The following is a 19043-nucleotide window of genomic DNA, read 5'->3' as shown; positions in this document are numbered from 1 at the left end:
TTACAGAATGGCTTTATCAGTTTGTCCCTCGAATAATTTGGCCATAAATATTTTAGGCCCGGTTTATGACCCTGCGTAATAAAATGTATTTTAGCTGCACAGACTCATGCAGGTGTTTTCGTTTTTGCGGGGCCTGTGATGCCTGTCGTTTTTTGCAGTTTTTTTAGACCGCCTTAGTGGTGCTTGGTGCAGTGTGGTGTGATTTATGTGGCGTATATTTCGGGGCATTCAAAGTTAGCGCTGCTGTGTAGTGTAGTGTTCAAGTGAGAAAAGTGAGTGCACTGTGAGAGTGAAGGTGTTTGCATGCAGTAAGAGAACACACTAATGGGCGTGCCTTTTCGTCGTCGTTTGTGTACCGCATCTTGCATTTTTGCGAGATTGTTATATTTAAATTTGGTGGCTGAGCTGATTAAACGCGGGTTAAAATGCACTTGTGGTTTATGTGTACAAAATTGACGACGTGTAACGGTAATCGGATTTTGTTACAAAGAGAGGAGCTTTGAGTGCGTGGTCAGGAACGTGCCGTTTCGTGAAAGTGATAGCTCCTTTTGCTGGACATCCTCGCTGCTTAAGTTAGCCTGCTTGATGGGCAGATAAATGGAGCACAAGTCGAGAAGAGCGTCAGGAAATGGATGCCGCCTCCAGAACCTTGCGTAATATAAAATATTGTTTCCTTAATGTGCATGGAATGTCCGAATATTGCTATTCAAGTTAACCCGTCGATCACTGTGAACACCGTCGCTTTTAAAATTCACGCCACTTCTGTGGACTTGCACCAACGATTGATGGCTCATGTACTGACATTATACCGATTCTTCCACTTTCAGGGTTTCAATTTTTGCCAAATTTGGGAAATAAGGTTGGACCTATACTTATATATATTATTATATAATATTTATTGTATGATTGGGGAGAAGTCATGTTTATTCAGAAAAAGACCTTCGCCGTATTCGCTTTTGCTTTTCGAGTTACGCTTGCCACTGAGAACAGCCACAAGCTTTTTGTGCCAGCACATTTTTTTCTCAGACAAGCTATTACAGGTTGCTCTAGGAAAGTATCCTCCAACATGCTGTTCTATTTTTTCCATGCTTCATTAATTCCGGCTGCCGTTCGTGTACATCACAATTTGCAGCATTGCTATGCTGCACCGACAGTGCCTTTGCATGTGCCTCAAGTCGTGGAGAGTTATTTGTATGTTGGAGAGTTAATTTTGTTTGGAATGGTCAAAGAGCATTGAAGCAGTGTTTTCTGATGTGTAGTAGTGTGTGATATCTCGTCAAAAATGACTGATCATTATTTTTGTTCTGGTGGCTCTAGCCCTGCCAGATGTGAGCCCAGATGCTGTTAAACTCCCTGAATTAAACCTACATTTTGCACTAGCGTTTAAAGAAGTGTGTGCTCAAACAATTGGTTTGAAAGATGGTGCTTAGACTGGTCCAAGGTAGCTACTAAATTTCATGCTGTAAGCTGATTTTCTGCCTCATTCATTTCAGTTTATTGTAGTAACTCATTTGGACCTGTTTATTTCAGCAACACTTGGAGGACTTAATGCAGCCTAGACAGTTGGTGTCTGCTTTTTATGAATGTGGCTCTTTTGGAGAAAGTTTGACTTAATCTGATTGTTATAGTATGATGTAGGATAAAAATTATGGGAAAAGTATGGTTTCTTGTGAAACTAAAGGGCCATATGTACGTTTTATCTGCCATTAAGAAGATAACACAAGAGATTCAGACAGTGGGGTGGGGGTGGCTTTAGCTTTGGGTTATGATGATTGTGTCGATGCACTGCACACGCATGTAGAGAAAAAAACGTGCCACTTACTGCGGAGACAAGTGCTTCCATACATGCCACTGTGTGGGTGCCTTGCACTGGTGGTTTCCTTTTAATGATGGGCTTCACTGTACATATAAAGTTAACATTGGCTTTGTGCAACTTTTTTGGGCTAACCGTGACTAAATGTTTACATGTCCACCAACTGGTTTCCACAATGCTAAAATGTCATTTGTACTTTATGATTCTGTTGTGATTGCTAGTGACTGCATGAATGTGGTCATCTGGCTCATACTAGTTGGCTAAAAAAAGTGAAGTCATGTTGTGTGGGATATTTTTCAAAATGCTCAAGCCCTTCTCTGCCTTGTGTTTTCAGTATGTGCAGCACCATTGTAAAGTTCAATGGACACCTTACCCAAAGTGACCCTCTTCATAACCCTGTTCTCATTATTGGACAACCCAAAAACCTTGCCAAAATCACATTTGATGATGTCAAGTGCAAGCTTGAGCCCCGTGTTGGAGAGGAGGTAGGTTTGTACACTTGTTCCTATTTCAAATTATTTTAATAATCATGCCATGCTTAAACCAAATGCAAAGGAATTTTGCTTTAGCTAAATTGGTAATCAATGAGTGGCATCCTTGGCAAAGCTGTAGGGCTGATACCATCTAAATCTCTTATTAGCAGTCTTTTAATAGTGCCTTAGCAGATCGCATGTGCAACCTAGTGGTTAGCGGCAATGACATAAGTCCCAGCATGTCCCCTCCAAGATTTTCTAGCACACCACAGGCAGCCGCACGCGATGCCTAATCTCCGAGGTTAAGCCAAGGAGTCCCGCAATCAGTCATGCGTCACTTCCGGCAAGCAGTTATGGTGGCATTTTTTTCAGTTTTGGTATCACAAATGCCTACTTATGTGAGCCTTTCGTGATGCATCCACTCATTTTTCAAATATAAAATGTTGCATGGAGGCTGTTCTATATTTACACTATCGGAATCTAGGCTCCTTACATGGCCCAAAATTTCATTGCAGTTGGCCTTTAACCTGCCTTTAACCAATTACTTTGCGAGTTCTTGTTGACCTTTGACATGCACAATGAGTTTGTTTCCTCTAATCTTGGTGCAAGCAGATGTTCAGGTCAGGGCGTGATTTATATAAATAATCAGGCGACATGAAAACGGTCCGGTCAACGGCAAAGCAGAGTGAGCGGGAGCACCAACAGCACTCTTCGTCCTCGTCTTTCGCTTGAGTCTGTGTTTGTCGCTACAATTACCCCCTGGTGAAAAGGGAGCCAACCTGGCGACCTAAGGAAACTTAGATACTGGTGGGTCGTTGTGCAGTTTCAGCGTTCAACGTAAACCGTGTCACGGCCGTGGCGCCGTTGGTCCGTAGATGGCTGAAGGGGCTCAATGACGTAATTCATGGGGGACGTCTGACGTAGAACCCGGTAAGGACCGTCATACTTGGGCAGCAGCTTTGTGGAAAGGCCGGGAGCGGAGAAGGGAATGCGGGGCCTCACCAATGTACCAGGTTAATGTGACGGCGAAGAGGAGCTACAGTCGTGACAGTCTTTCTGGTGGGCCTGGTCTTGCGAGGTAAGGGAGCGCGTGAGCTGGCAGCATTCCTCGGCATAGGTGGCTACTTCAGATAGAGTTGTGGATTCAGAGGCATTGGGGCGATATGGGAGGATAGTGTCCATGAAGGAGGAAGGCTCACGGCCGTAAAGAAGAAAGAAGGGGGAGAATCCTGTGGTAGACTGAGTGGTGCTGTTGAAAGCATAGGTAACGAAGGGTAGTATCTGGTCCCAATTGGTATGGTCAGCGGAAATGTACATGGCAAGCATGTCGCCTAGTGTGTGATTAAAGCGCTCAGTCATGCCGTTGGTTTGGGGATGATAGGCGCTGGCAGTGCGATGAACTATGTTGCATTCACGTAGAAGGGAGGATAAACAAGGCCATGTCACGTGATGTGGCAGACGGGAGTGCTGAAGTTTCGGCGTAGCACGTGAGGGGGGGGGGGGGGGGGGTCCACAGCGACTATTACCCAGCGGTTGCCATTTGAAGTACTCGGAAGGGGTCCGTACAAATCAATTCTGATGCGGTCGAAAGGCTGGGTGGGACAGGGCAGGGGTTGAAGTGGGCCAGTCGTTGAGTAAGGTGGGCTCTTGCGGCGGTGGCACTCGAAACACGAGCGGACGTACTGTCGGACGAAGCGGTACATTCCACGCCAGTAGTACCGAAGCCGCAGGCATGTGTAGGTCTTTAATATGCCGGCATGGGCACATTGCAGGTCTGCATGAAAGGAGGCACAGATGTCGGAGCGTAGACGGCGAGGGATCACGAGCAACCATTTACGGCCCTGAGATAGGTAATGGTGGCGGTACAGAAGCCCATCGCGGATGGTACAGTGACGAGCAGTTCGTCGAAGCAAAGCGGTTGGTGATATGCGGCGACGGCTCAGACAGGAACTCTAGGAGTGAGGCTATCCAAGGATCCTGGTGCTGCTTGGATGGCATGTCGGCATATGTAAGGGACGAAGAATCGTAGCTGGAGGACAGACGCAGCTCCAGGTTCATGGGCAAGTGGAGAGCGGGAAAGGGCGCCGGCTTCTGCATGTTTACGGCCAGACCTGTAGATGACGCGAATGTCATTCTTGCAGACGTAATGCCCAACGAGCCAGGTGACCAGATGGATCTTTGAGGGAAGACAGCCAGCATAGGGCATGGTGATCAGTCACGACGTCGAAAGGTCAGCCGTAGACGTAAGGTCAAAATTTTGTGATCGCCCAAACGATGGCCAGACATTCTTTCTCAGTAACAGAATAGTTTGATTCTGCTCTGGTGAGAAAGTGGCTGGAGTAAGAGACGACATACTCATCAAATCTAGACTTGCGTTGGGCCAGAATAGCACCGAGGCCGACACCACTTACGTCCGTATGGATTTCTGTAGGAGCGTCCGGATCAAAATGGCGCAAAATAGGCGGGGAAGTTAGGAGACGGTGTAAAGTGGCAAATGCGTCATCGCAAGCGGGAGACCAAGCCGATACGTCTTGGTTGTCGGCAAGAAGCTGTGTCAAAGGGGCAATGATGGACGCAAAGTTGTGGACGAACTGGCGAAAATATGAACAAAGGCCGATAAAACTGCAGAGCTGTTTCATTGTAGTCGGCCAAGAAAACTCTGCAATGGCTCGAAGCTTTGCAGGGTTGGGAAGAACGCCATCTTTGTAAACAATGTGGCCTAAGATGGTGAGGCGGCGTGCAGCAAAATGGCACTTCTTCAAATTGAGCTGCAGCCTAGCATCTCTAAGGCAAGTGAGAACACCTATGAGGCGGGTGAGATGAGAATCGAAGTCCCTCGAAAAGACTATGACGGTCACCCAGATAACACAGGCATGTTTGCCCTTTGAGCCTGCGAAGGATGTTGTTCATGAGGCGTTCGAAAGTGGCAGGTGCATTGCAAAGGCCAAATGGCATCACGTTGAACTCATATAACCCATCAGGAGTGACAAATGCAGTCTTGGGACGGTCAGCTTCTTTCATAGGTACTTGTCAGTACCCCGATCGAAGATCCAAGGAAGGGAAAAACTCTGCTCCTTGCAGGCAGTCGAGGGTGTCGTCGATTCGGGGCAGGGGATAAACATCTTTGCGTGTGATTTTATTAAGGCGCCGATAGTCCACACAGAATCTGATGCTACCGTCCTTTTTCTTCACCAGTACTACTGGAGAGGCCCAAGGGCTGTGTGAGGGCTTTATCACGCCGCGGTGAAGCATATCATTAACCTGGTCGTCAATGACATGGCGTTCTGCATGCGAGACTCGATACGGGCGCTGGCGCAAAGGTGCGTGGGTGCGGGTGTCAATGTGGTGAATGATGGCGGATGTGCGGCCCAAAGAAGGCTGTTTATGGTCTAAAGATGTCGTGAAAGGGTTGAGGAGCTCCAAGAGCTGGGTGCGCTGGTTGTAGGAGAGTTGGGAATCAATTGATCTGTTGAAGACATCCGAGGATGACGAAGCACCTGAAGTAGCAAAAGTAATACTGGTGACAGGAAGGTCGGTCATATCATCCGGCAATTGACGAGGATAAACAGAGTCAATGTCCTCAAGTCGACCCAGACATTCACCACGGAATAAAGTGGCGGATGACGATAACCGATTCGTAACATAAATGGTTCCAGAAAAGTTCTCAATCGTGAGAACGGCAAAGGGAAGCGGGAAGTTCTTGCGAGAGGTGAAGGCTTCGGAAGGTGAAAACAGCTGTAGAATAGGGCACTGGGAGTAGCAAGAGAAAGGCAGAAGAGAAAGGAGATTTAACAGTGTCCACAGCAATGACCACTCGGGGGGAAAAAGAGAGAAACACGGCTCAGATGGAGCATCACATATCGGCAATAATGCAAGTTCAGCACACGCACAGTCAACAACAGCATGATGTGTGGAAAGGAAATCCCAGCCCAGAATTACGTTGTGTGAGCATGGTGTTAACCCGACAAATTCAAAGACATATAAAACATCCTGAACGACAAGCCGAGCGGTGCACGACACACAAGGCTGGACGTGGTGCGCGGTTGCCGTACGCAGGGAAATGTCAGAAAGTAGAATCATAATTTTTCTCAACTGTCGATATAGTTCACCACTGAGCACAGAGACAGCAGCTCCAGTATCAAGCGCTTGTACAGTAACACCCTCAATACACACGTTGATCTCGTTAGCAGGAAAACACCGAGGCCTTGCAGTTTTCGACACAAGCGCGGTTCTTGCCTCCGGAACTGCGACGGTCAGTTTTCCGCTTGGACGGGCTGGGAGTGACGGATCATGGGCGAAAGTGAACGGTGACGTGGGGAAGGCGACCGGTGTGAGCTGAAGGTGCGTTGACCCGACGAGACAGATTCAGGCGCCGGGCCAGACGAAACCGGGTGCGGTGATGGCTCAGGACGAGCGTAGCCTGGACTTCGGTCGCCGTCACGTGCGCGGAAGTCACGGTGATAGCAAAAGCGTGCGACATGGCCAGGAAGGTGGCAGAAATAGCTGATCAGCCGGTTGTCTGCCGTACGCCAAAAGTTTGCAGGTGGTGGGGCGGGACGCAATAGAGGGAGCGGGGCCGTACGTACAGGAGGCCGTGCCACATAGAAAGCGCTTGATGGTTGCCTGGTATCTCTGGCAAAGAAAGCCCGATGCCTGGCTGCCATTTCAGCGTAGGTCAGAGGGGCGGAGGCAGGCGGATGCTGTTGTTCATGAGGCATTGAGCAATAGGCAGCGCCTCGGAAACTTGCTGCTGAATGGCGTGTCGAAGCGACGGAGCGAGTGATTGTGGAGGCTCCAGGATGCACGACACAAGAGACAATTGCCGTGCCGCTTCTTCGCGAACAAACTGCTGTATTTGCTTCTGCAAGGAACTGTGGTCAACTGAATCATCGCGAATGGTGAGGGCCGAGATGTTGGTCGTGTCGAAGTTGGAGCGCCGCGTGGAAATGCGCTATTTCCTCAGCTCGTCGTAACTTTGGCAGAGCTGAATTATGTCAGCAATCGTTTGGGGGTTCTTTGCAACGAGCATGTGGAAGGCGTTGTCCTCAATGACTTTCATACTTTGTCTGATTTTGTTAGCCTCACACAAGGAAAGGTTGATACGGCGGCAGAGGTCGACAACATCTTCAATGTAGGCGGTAAAGTTTTTGCCGGAGTTCTGGGCACGACTACGCAAGCGCTGTTTGACGCGGAGCTTGCGCGCAGCGGGTTGGCTGAATACCTCTGCAAAGCTCGTCTTAAAAGACGACCAGTTCGCAACGTCAACTTCGTGGTTGCGAAACCATAGAATGGCCACATCGCTCAAGTAAAAGATAACGTTGATGAGTTTGTCGGCGTCATCCCACTTGTTGTGTGCACTCACTCGTTCGTAGGAGGACAGCCAGTCCTCCACGTCGTGGTCTTCGGTTCCACTGAATGGAACAGGGTCGCGCTGCCTTGGTACGCCAGAACAGATGACAGCCGTGGGCGGCGTAGCTTCTTGCGGCGCCATGTCGTCAGGCATAGCCGAGGCTGGAGGTAGAGTCCGGGTACGGGAGTTCCAGGGTGATGAGTGAAACCAGCAGGCTCTACCAAATGCAAGCAGACGTCTTGACGTCAGGGCGTGATTTATATAAATAATCAGGCGACACGAAAACGGTCTGGTCAATGGCAAAGCAGAGCGAGCGCGAGCACCAACCAACACACTTCGTCCTCGTTTTTCGCTTGAGTCCGTGTTTGTCGCTACATCGGCAAAATGTAGCTCTTATGTTTATCATTAATGAAGCAGAATGTGCAGTTTCAATGCTAAATTATGGTAAGCAGCCTGAGGTGTAATATGCCTACATGCTCTGCCATGGAGTTTGAAATTTGACAAATTGTCATCAGGCGTCTCTGCAGTGAAATTGATATATTGCTTCTTGGGTGACCATTTCTCACAGCTGTGTGTTCTCTGCTATACTTAAAGATCTTTTTGGTCAATAGATGTCGTGATGATTACCTGGTGGGCAATTATTTAAATAGAAATACATCCCACACACAGCAGTGCATGTCCTGAAGAGAAGACATTCTAATTGACAGATTTGCGACTGTTCTATTGCATGTCTTAGCTCAGTGTATCTACCTTTGCCTTGTCCATGACTACACTTTGAATATGGCTTTGAACATGCCTTAATAACAACATCAGCTCCTATTCCTGCAAGGGACATTAAGCTGTACATCTGCCATCGCCAGAACACACATGCCTGAACACGAGTGGTGTGATGAAAATGCAGTGTGTAATACCAAAGTCTGCTCTGCCTGCTCACTCGGCTGTGCATTATGGTGCTGCATTCAGCATCATAGCTTTGAAAGTTTCAGTGCTGATTCTCTTATCATTGTACAAAATGAAGTGCTTGGGGTCATGTGCTTCGCGATTAATAGTTCTGAAAAAATGTCAGGCAAATCCTATCCAGTGTGACTGCTTAGTGTTAACTTTCACTTAGTAACATCACTTTGTATTCAGTATTCAACATATGATGCTATGAAGCATTGTAGAAAAAGCAGAGAACATACACTCTGTGCATGTGCATGTTTCTTCTTAGCAGTGTTGTGCTATGGTTGTTAACCTACCTGATTCATTATTTTAGCAATTGCTGGTCCAACCTTGTTTGTTTTGGTCTTAGCTTATCCTGCCTACATCCAGAAATGTTTTTGTAAGCAGCTATGTGTATTGATAGTGTGAAGCAGCTTACCACTTATATTCAAGTACTTATTTATCTGCCACACAATGCCTGCACATGAAATTAAGTAAATATACTGAGCTCATGGGCCATACTGTATACCGGGTGCTTCAGTGAACACTTTCAAAAATTTTTAAAGGTTGCCTGTGGCAGATAGCACAATTTTAGTTCATGCGCTGGTCTACTCGAAGAGGCCGACATTACTTTAAAAAAAATTTGACATGCATAATCGACTAACTAACAAAATTAACTAATTTATTTTAAACTAATGGCCTTATGGTCCATATTGCAATTACAAATTCTAGTCGTGGAGTTAGCAAGGCGGATCGTAGAATGAATTGGAATGAATTCTCAGGATGACGCCAGTTTCGAGATATTCCCTAACTTTGTGGAGAAATGCATAGGCGCTCCAGTGACTTTCTTAACAAAACATCGTTTTAGGCATTGAAGCACAAAAGTAACCGGAACGCTAATGCAGTTCTCTGCAAAGTTCGGTAATTAATATCTCGAAACTGGTGTCATCTCGTTTCAAGTGGATCCCACCTTGCGAACTTCATGGCTACAAGTTGTAAATTGCAATATGGGCCATATAATTAGTTTAAAATGTGAATTAGCAAAATTTCGTGATTAGTCGATTATGCATTTCATTTTTTTTTTAATGCAAGTAATGTTCGCCTCTTCAAGTAGACCAGCTCCTGAACTAGAATTGTGCTATCTGCCGTAGGCAAACTTTAAAAATGTTTGATAGTGTTCGCTGAAACACCCTGTATACCACTCAATATGACTCTGGCCGTGCAGTTGTTAGGCAGATCAGTTTTTCATTCCATAACTGTGCTGTCAGCTAGGCTTGCCCAAAAGCGCACCAGGGGTTAAATCTTAGCAGCTGCTTTACCTAGTGGATGGCCAATAATCTGTTTAAGTTCATTTTCTTTTTTTGCTTACATTGTGCCAGCAGTTATGCAGGGCATTAATCTAAAAATAGTAATTGCTTGTTTTCCACCTGTTTTAGATGTTCAAAGCGGCTGTGGGCTCGTTGCACCCTTCACCCACTGACAACTGCTTCTTATACTTGAATCTAGCCATTGTGGCAGCATTGCCAACCAAATGCTCACGTCACAATACTCCGTCACATGCTCACTCACTCACCAAACTGGTGAAGAACCTTACGTCTGGAGTGGATGAGTTTGTTGTGGTAAGTTTTAATTGATATTGCTGGAACTGATTCTGGAGTGGGAGCTCAACAGCGTGCACAGGCGTGCACAGCTACATATGCCTCAAAGTGCAATTATTTTCTGAGCCCTAGATGTACTTCGCACAGCACTGTGCATGGAATTACAGTGCATTATGAAACTAACCATGGTAGACCATTGAGTGTACTTAATGTAATGGCGACCCACCATGGTAGCCCAGTGGCTATGGCATTGCACTGCTGAGTTCCAAATCCTGGGTTTGATCCTGGCCGCAGCGGCTGTATTCTGTTGGGGGCAGAATGCACAAACGCTCGTGTATCGTGCATTGCGTGCACTTTAAAGAACCCCAGGTAGTCAAAATTAATTCGGAGCCTCCCATATGGCGTGCCTCATGATCAGACTGTGGTTTTGGCTCGTACAACGCCAGAATTGAATATTACTGTCATGGTGGTATCATCGGTATAAATTGAAATGTGTACAGAAGAAAAAACTAATTAAAATGAAAATACCATTTATGTGTAACTGCTTGAGAGAGTGACATTCAATTGCTGTAAGAGAGAAAATGATGCAAGAAAGAGGACACGAAAAAGTCTTTCTTGCCTCATTTATTCCGCTGTTTTCATTCTTAACACCATTTACCAACTAGCCCAACAGCAAACATTCCTGAAATTCAGTTGCGGTGTAGTGAACTTCTAAATGTGTCAACCTAATCTATGTGGAGGAATCGAAATAAAGCCATGGGCATTAACAGAAATCAAACTGAAAATGTGCTGTTGTTCTTGACTTGTTTGAACTCCAAAAGTGACATTTTATGAGGCTTTGTTGAATGCTGAAGAGTGTTTATTTATTTATTGAAATACTTTCCAGGCCTGAAGGCATTGCAGAAAGGAGTGGTATACATAAACAACAAGGATGTACATGTGCATCAATAAAGTTGTGTAGTTGTATGAAGTTCTATAGAAACAAAATTATGCATGGGCCTCTTTTGTAATATCGCTTTAAATTAATGTGTGTGATGGCATGGTTCCTGCAGGTTATTTGCCAGAAGTAGGGAAAGCTGGCCGAGTTGGTGTATTTATTCAGTCTCGAGGCACTGAGAGAAGTGGGAAATAATTTTGTTTTAACAAGAAATCGTATAAGAAGCAGGCACAATATTCATTAAGGACTGTCTTAGTGTTGTTGGTGTCTGAAGCGACAAAGGAAAGCAGGGGGTTTCATTTGGTGCTAGTTCTTGGAATAAAAGAATCTGCATATATGTATATTGGTACACGAGCAAGGCATGTGAACTTTGAACATATGGTCATTGTGGGTTTAAATATAACAGGTGTTTCTTTTTGTGTGGAACACTTTCATTACCTCTTCAGCACTTTATTATTCTGACCAAAAGTGACCTTATTTTGCTTCTTTTTGTGGCATATTTTGAATGTCCCTTTTTCCTAAAACTCCGAAAAAATTTGAACCACTTTACTTTGTGCTTTACACCTGCAATCTAATTTACCTCTTCACTAAGCATTATATTTATGTATTTGTCATTGCCACAAACGGTATGGTCCAAAACGAAGAAAATACTTTATTTTACAGTGCTTCAAAATCTATTCTGCGAAGCGAAATTTGGCACCAAAGTTTTTCGCCCATTTTTTCCACTGCTATGACAGGTCATGAATTATATGAAGATTCATGAACCACGGAACGGCGCATAAAGCTTTGCCACAGGGCTCGCACCAGATCCTGGTTTCCTTTCAAAACATCCTGCCAAAAGACTGCCAAAGAGCACGATTTCAAAAACGCAATCTTTGAGCGCTGACATAGGGCTAGTATGGTAGTCTAGTATGGAGGGCAGTCTTATTGTCCTTATGTTTGCAAATTTCACTGCTCTGAAAATTTGCATCTTAATCTTTTACTTACAGGTAGTATGTGAGTGGCAAGATGTGTTTGCCAGTGCTTGTGCTGTTGCCAGAGCATTTCCAGTGTACACTCGAAAGTCCAGTGGTACTCCAGGGTCTCACAGTGTTACAGTGGAGTTCCTGCTTGTGGATGGAGCATACGGAGGTCGCCACTTGGGTGAGCCTGAATTGCGCTGTCTCACTGCAGCTGCAGAAGGCATTCAGTTGACAGCGAAGATTGTTGACACTCCTTGCCATGACATGAATACAGAGGCCTTTATCAAGGTATGACCATAGCGATAAGTTTTATCTGTAAGTACTGTGCACAAAACTACAAACAAAAATACAATATAGTCGCAATATGTAAAGTACAAACTTTGCATAATTGAAATTTGTTCAGACTTCATATGAAATTTGGTGCATGTAAAATTGTTCAAAGGAGAATAGTGGATAAAGAAAACGACCAACTGAGCATCATTTCTGTAGCACATATATGTGTGGAGGCAGGAGAATGAACAATGGGCATTTTTTTTTTTTTTGCTCGTGTGGCTCAAACTGGTCATGTCAGCTGACAAGTGCTACCAGCTAGTGAGTGGCTGCAGGTAGTGCGTATTGGAGAGAAGCAGGAAGTGCGCTTGGAGTCGTAAGAGAAAGCTCATACGACAAACTGTGGACAGCTTGGTCTTGCATCTTTGGATGACTCTGCAGTTTCACAATAGAGAATAGTTTAAGGTACTAGGAATGAATCCGCTTGCTGCAATTCAGTTGTGTTATGTACAATCGTCCAACAGAGCTCTTGCGATGCATGTTTTGTGCTAATTTAGCGAGATCCAGGAAAACCGGCAAATGGCGTGGCGGTGGGAGGGCTGAACTGCAAACCTTTGTGCAAACAATTAATCATGCACACAATCATGTGAACCTTGCAAACCTTTGTGCACACAGCCACGTGGATCATGGTTATTGGGTCACCACGTCTGGGGATTTCATTGCAGTCTTTGACATGTTTTATCTCGTGCATGTGTTCGCTGACTTGTTAGCTTGTCCATACTTTTCATAAAGAGGTATTAAAGCATTCAAAACGTGAAACTTAACTCATCTGCAGGAATTAAGCAGCTTTGTGGATGACTTTGGTTTATTTACTTTAGGGTATGCATTAACCAGCACCTCTCCATGACTAGTATTACAGTGGAATCTCGATGATACGATCACGCCTAATACGAATTTCCGGATGATACAAATTTTTCCATGGTCCCGGGCAAGCCCCATTACTTTGCAACGTGCTAGAGTACGGTTGTTATAAATAGATTTTCGACCCGCGTCGGTTGATAGGAATAAATTCCGCCCCACCGACGGCCGAGAAAGAGAACAGCGTGCAGTCACGCGCTTTCTCCCTTTCTCTTTTGGTGCGGAGGCGCGGACGCGGCGCCGGACAGCGCGGAGGCCGCGACTGGGCGCGAAGAATTTGAAGCGGTGGCGCTTTTCTTTCGTGCTTTTCCTCCTTTTCGGCGGCTGCCCATTGGACGGAGTGGCTGCTGTGCTTCGGGCCGCGTTCTTTGTGTTTGCGCCATTTTGCCTAGTCGCAGCGAGCTATGTCTACCGAGATACGATCTCGGCTGATTGGCGCAGCCGTACGCCGAGGCGCGGGAGCCTCCGTTGGCGCGTCTTCCGTCGACTGCGTTATCGGTGCCGATGGCACAGGACGATTGTCGGTTTCACTGCCGGAGTCACATGGTGCAAGATAGCGCGGCATGTTCAGTCGGGTGCTCCTCCGCTTCTCCCGCTAATCGCCGTATTTTTCTTGCTGTAGGAGGCTTGCGCTTCCGTATTCCGAAGGCGTGCTTCGTCCAAAATTTTTTCTCCAATTAGCGACGATCCTAACCTGGGAGCTCTCAGTAATCCGAATTCTGCGTGTTAAGTGAAGACACCGGCGTGGTTTACAAAGCAGACAACTGCGGTTGCCATCTTGCCCCTGCCACAGCAGCAACCAATAGAGAGACGCCTTTCAGCACGGCAGCCAATCGAAGGCCACTTTCATCGGAGGGTCCATGTGACTACCTATCGCAGACCCGCGCTTCTTTTGAGTTTGCGCGTTTGTTACAAGATGGCGACGACGGACGAATTGAGAAGCGGAACGGCGAACGGCGAACTTTCGAACGATACCAAGATGGCGGCGCTCGGTGGCGGGAAATACGAGCTATGTCTCCGTGACTTGCGGTGATTTCTCGCCCTGCGCACTGACGAATAAATCTTTTTCGGCCACTTTTAGCGCGTTTTCAGCCAAACCATTTTGATACAGCATAGATTAGGCGTTGCAGCTACCGAAACGCGTGGTTTTCAAAAATAAAATTTTCTCACGATTTTCGCGATTTGATGCTCCCATCCCCCCATAATTTAGCTAGATTTAATTGTGTTTCGATGATACGAATTTCGGCTAATACGAATATTTTTCGTGACCCCGTGAGATTCGTATCATCGAGATTCCACTTTATACGCATTTGCTGCTGTTAGTAACAAACATCTTGTTGTGAAATGGGCTGGCTCTCATGACAGTCTATTTCAGTTGTTGTTAGGTTTCTGTTTATGCTGGCTGTTTTCAATGTCGCTCTGATGTCACCATTAGCATGTTCACTAGTTAAGTAGTTGCCCTGTCAGTCCAGACAAGTGTCTGACATGCTTGACATCCATGCTTGCGGGTACGTGTCCTTGCATGTACACCTGTGAGCAAAAGTGTACGGACCACGGGGTCACCAAAAAAACGTAATTTCTTCGTAATCAACACGCATAACCGGAAACTGACGAGTGTGTTAGAAAATTCGCAATGCCAAGTTTGGGTTGCAGTCTTTAATTTCAAGTTGCACTCACAGGCAGCGAAAAAAATCAGTTTTATTGCCCAATTCCTGGTCCGTTTACTTTTGCTCACGGGTATACATTATTTAAGTAACTTGAGCTGAACTGTGTAACTATCAAGCCTGAGCTGTACTCATTAAGGCTTTTTTTACCTATGTCAAAAAGATGAGCCGTACTCATCCAGGCTCCAGCTGCTTCTGCTTAGCTTGCTGGAAACAAGCTGCGTCAACTTGGTTCTTGCCATACATTTGAGTTTTGGCACGTGAACATATTTTTCTATGCTTTCGATTCCTTTTGCTATCATCTGTTCAAATAATTATGTTTAAGCCTTACACGTGTCTTGAAGAAGAGTCCCTTTTTCGATAAGGTATTTTGGGTGAATATAAGAGGTAAACTGCACATGTAATGTAGTACTTTTTCAACCTGGATATAATGGCGAGAACTTGCTAGAATAATAAAAAAAAGAGGCAAATATTGAAATTCTTTTAATGGAAGAAATTGGGATGGGCCCCTCACCGGAGACACCATTTGAAATGTTGGTTATTATGTTCTCTGGAAGTTGTAAACAACTGTCCAGGGAGCATGCTACGGCAAGAATTTTTAAAAAGGGTTGGCAGCAGCGAATATAGAAGCAAATAAAAGGTTTCAAACTATGCTCCCTGCAGCAGAAGCTTATTACCTTGACATTACCTTGACCTGCCCACACGTGAAATTCTTCCTTTGCCTTCTTCAATACTGAAGCCCAGAGCACATGCAATGGTAGCGTCGCAATCCCAACCTTCTTTCTTTTTCATTCCCCCGTTTCTTGCTTTACATTGCATTTCTGGAGATGGTTTTGTGTGCTCTGTTTCACGGGGAGTTCGTGTCGCTAGTCGCTATTTGTGTATTGCAGGGGGTACGCACGTGAAGCAGAGATGACAGCCTCTAAAGTTGTCTCTGCTGCTATAAAGAGTGGCTCCTTTAAGAAGGGCATGTGCGCTTTAAGGTGTTTTTGCAGCTATTGGTGTAATATTGTGACAAGGTTGTCACTGGCATTATTCGTGCAGTGCTCTAGTCTGTTTGCAATACCCATATCTCATGACGGACCCTTTAAACTCGGGGTGCTTTCAAGATTTAAATTGAACATGCAACTTTTTTTTTTTTTCAGTCATGCTTGTCACATGAGTTAGCCATATGGAACTGGAATGTATTTGTTTGAACAAAAGTCGATAAAGCTCAGCCCGCTACCAACATTTCAGGGAGGGGACTTGTCTTTATTGAGACTGAGACCTATTTTATTTGCATTGTCCAGTATGATTTTTGCATCCCTCCCCTTTTGTTTTCTTACTTCCAGGAGGTGGAAAATGTTGGAAGTACTCTAGGCCTCAAGCCCACTATAATCAAGGGAGAGGAACTTAATACCAAAGGTTTTGGAGGTGTGTGTTTTTAATGTTTAAATTATTCTGTTTCTTTTACAGCACTTGAATGTACATATTAGAAAGACCATTTAAAATTTGAGGTGTAGATCTGACCATGTATTCATTTAGTTCCATGCTAGAATTTTGCTTGAAGAAAATGTGGGAATTTATTTACATTGCAGGTTTTAATGTAAAATACGTATGGTGGCTTCCTGCTTTCCAGTTATTTTGCATTCTTGTAGTGCTCCATTTAGTATTTTGTCATTTAAGCCTGCATATTACCATATATGTAAAGAGTATTGAAGTCATATCATGCTAGATGATACCGCTACAAGTTTGAGTGAAAAAATTTCTATATGTTGGTGGCTGCGTGAAAGTGGATTTCCCAGTTTATTTTGACCATTCAAATTTAACTCGCCAAATGGTGAGGCCTTTGTTTTCCGTGAAGTTGTGTGGGTGGTATAGTGCAATATTTCCTTTCAGTCATAGCCACTGATTTGTGCTAATGCTCTTTTTCATAAATGTGCGAGTTACTGTAACTGTTCACATGTAGTTTGTTCAAACAATAATGACGCAAATATGTGCTGTCAGAATGGAAGATTTCAGTGACTTCTCTCAAAGGTGGGCAAAATTTGGCAAAATACAGAACTTGATATGCTTTCAAACAAACAATTTTTATGAGGGTTGTAATATATGTATATATATATATTGTAAAGGAACAGAGACAGAGACAGCACCCATTGCCTTCGAGAGTGGCTCATTCTCTATTCTCCCTCTTCCTCCTCTTCGCGCCCGCTTTGCCAGCGCCCGAGGCCAAGTTCACTTCATTTTCACACTCGGCCACGCTGCGAGTTTCCGGTGCGCTTGCAACCAAGCAACTTGTCCAGGGAATAAGGTCGTCGTTGGTGAGCCGTCCAGCGCGCAACCAGCTTCTCTGGCGGGCGGCACTGACTGCAGCGCGCTGGTCGCAGGTCTAGCCGACGATTATCCCGTTGCAGGTGTGCACGTACGGCAGCAGGTTCTGGACGACGAACGGCTTCTCTGCTCAGCTGTCGCGTGCGTATTTTCCGTGTTGCCACTGAGTGATGAAGTTTCGTCATTGTGCTTGAATCAGCCACGCTAGACGAAAAACCGCGAGCGTTGCGCGACTGGCATCTTGTGCTTTCGCGTGTGGGCAGGTCTTTGATGATGATGACCTTCAGGCAGGCCTCCCTCCATGCGCTGTGAATGGCCACGAATTCGGCCAATGACTGCGGGGACATGCAGCGATGTGGCTCCGACGAGTCGGGAATCATGTCCCCGCTACGATTGCCGGACAGGTCGGGTGTCTGGAGTGGTAGCGCCGGCGCCTCCATGCGCCCCGGCGTTGAAGTGTTCGGGAGCTGTTTCACTGGCTGCAGTGGACCGAAAGTGGTCTCGGTCTCTGGAAGTGATGGCCTGGTGTCGGAAGTTGACGCAGAGTTCGAGACTCGTGGGGGTAAAAATGGCTCGAATTTTGGGTCTACAGCAGGGCTACCTGCTAAAACCTTTCGGGTGCAGCTACAGCAGGCGAGATGCTGCAGATTCCTAGCTCCGCAGGGTTTTCGTCACAGCAGCTCAGCTGGCTGTAGACTGCCACATGAAAGTAGCAGCGGTGACTTGCTGCGTGTTCAGAGCTTGTGGTGAAGCCAGTGGTGTCGGTTTGTGATGCGCCGCTCGGGTCGACGCAGGAGCGGTGGTCGCCATGCGCTTCCCACCGTCTGGGGTGGAGCCGGTGTCTGCGGTGGGGCAGCCTGCGGACCTCTCTGTCCAGGCGTTGCTGGGAACTACTGCCACGTCAAGGTGGTGCTCCTCAGGAGCTCTGGCTGCAGACCAGTGCTGGCCGGGCTCGTCGCAGGCATACGTGAGTGGGCCGAAAGCAGCGATCAGAGCTGCACTCCATGCAGGCCAGGACCGTTGCTTGACGCCTTCATAGGTGTCCCATGCCTTTGCGGCACCAAAAAGTCGTTTGGCTGCAACCAGCCATCTTTTGTGGTCTGGCCAAGCATGCCAATCACCCATTGATGGTGTGAACCCAAAGGGTGACGTCATCTTGAAAGCCGTGAAAAGGCGGTATTTTTACGTAAGCCGGCTGCTGGAAGTCGCAGCGGCTCAACTCCGCCAGGCTACCTGTCCAGCTGCCCAAGGAACCAGGGCCGGTGTCCACGGACAGTGTGGTTGTTGTGGTAGTCGCGGCAGCCGGTTCTACCACCAAGGAAGCATGGACGGCATACCTTGGTGGCTGAAGAGTCGAAGTAGTGCTCATGATGATATTCTCGCCAAGGGAAGCATGTACGGCGTTCCCAGGCAGAACAGATCCAAGACGGTGGGCCCAAAGCGCTGTCTCAGTGTGACGTGCAACGGCGCAACCACCGACGGATTCGAAGGTGTTCGTCAAAAGAGCGAGCTGGTGATTCAGCTTGGCGATGGCTTGGACAAGATCACCGGTAGAGTCCTGCCCTAGAGCCACCGAGGAGGCTAGGATGCCGTCCGCGGATGGTGCGGTGGGTGCTTGCGACGGTGGTAGGGTGGCCGGCGCCATAACCGAGGAAGCATGGACGGCATCCCTTGCTGGCTGAGATTGCGATGATGTCATGGGGCAGTGATCCAGATCACGGAAAGCGTAAGATGGCGTTCCTAGACCGCAGGAGGCACCCACGACGGCTGAGGATCCATGTCCAAGGCAGCGTGAACGGCATGCCTTGGTGGCTCGGAGATAGTCCC

General features: G+C 46.6%; 1 protein-coding gene across 2 annotated transcripts in view; it reads left to right on the top strand.

Annotated features, from left to right (window-relative positions):
* Positions 1-123: 123 nt before the first annotated feature.
* LOC119432193 (probable aminopeptidase NPEPL1) overlaps positions 124-19043 on the top strand; it is a 56382-nt gene continuing 37462 nt past the window's right edge. Inside the window, exons 1-5 of one of the 2 annotated variants that reach the window (XM_037699485.2) lie at positions 124-272; positions 2148-2298; positions 9994-10176; positions 12082-12342; positions 16238-16319. In XM_037699485.2, coding sequence (XP_037555413.1) covers positions 2149-2298; positions 9994-10176; positions 12082-12342; positions 16238-16319 — 676 coding nt within the window. In that variant the 5' untranslated portion in view covers positions 124-272; position 2148. Of the gene's footprint in view, positions 273-322; positions 654-2147; positions 2299-9993; positions 10177-12081; positions 12343-16237; positions 16320-19043 lie in introns of those variants that run through there. The other variant, XM_037699484.2, reaches the window with a different exon arrangement.

Source organism: Dermacentor silvarum, chromosome 1, assembly GCF_013339745.2.
Source record: "Dermacentor silvarum isolate Dsil-2018 chromosome 1, BIME_Dsil_1.4, whole genome shotgun sequence".
Lineage (NCBI taxonomy): Eukaryota > Metazoa > Arthropoda > Arachnida > Ixodida > Ixodidae > Dermacentor > Dermacentor silvarum.
Note: the sequence above shows the minus strand (reverse complement) of the source record. Positions and strands in the feature narration are given on the sequence as shown.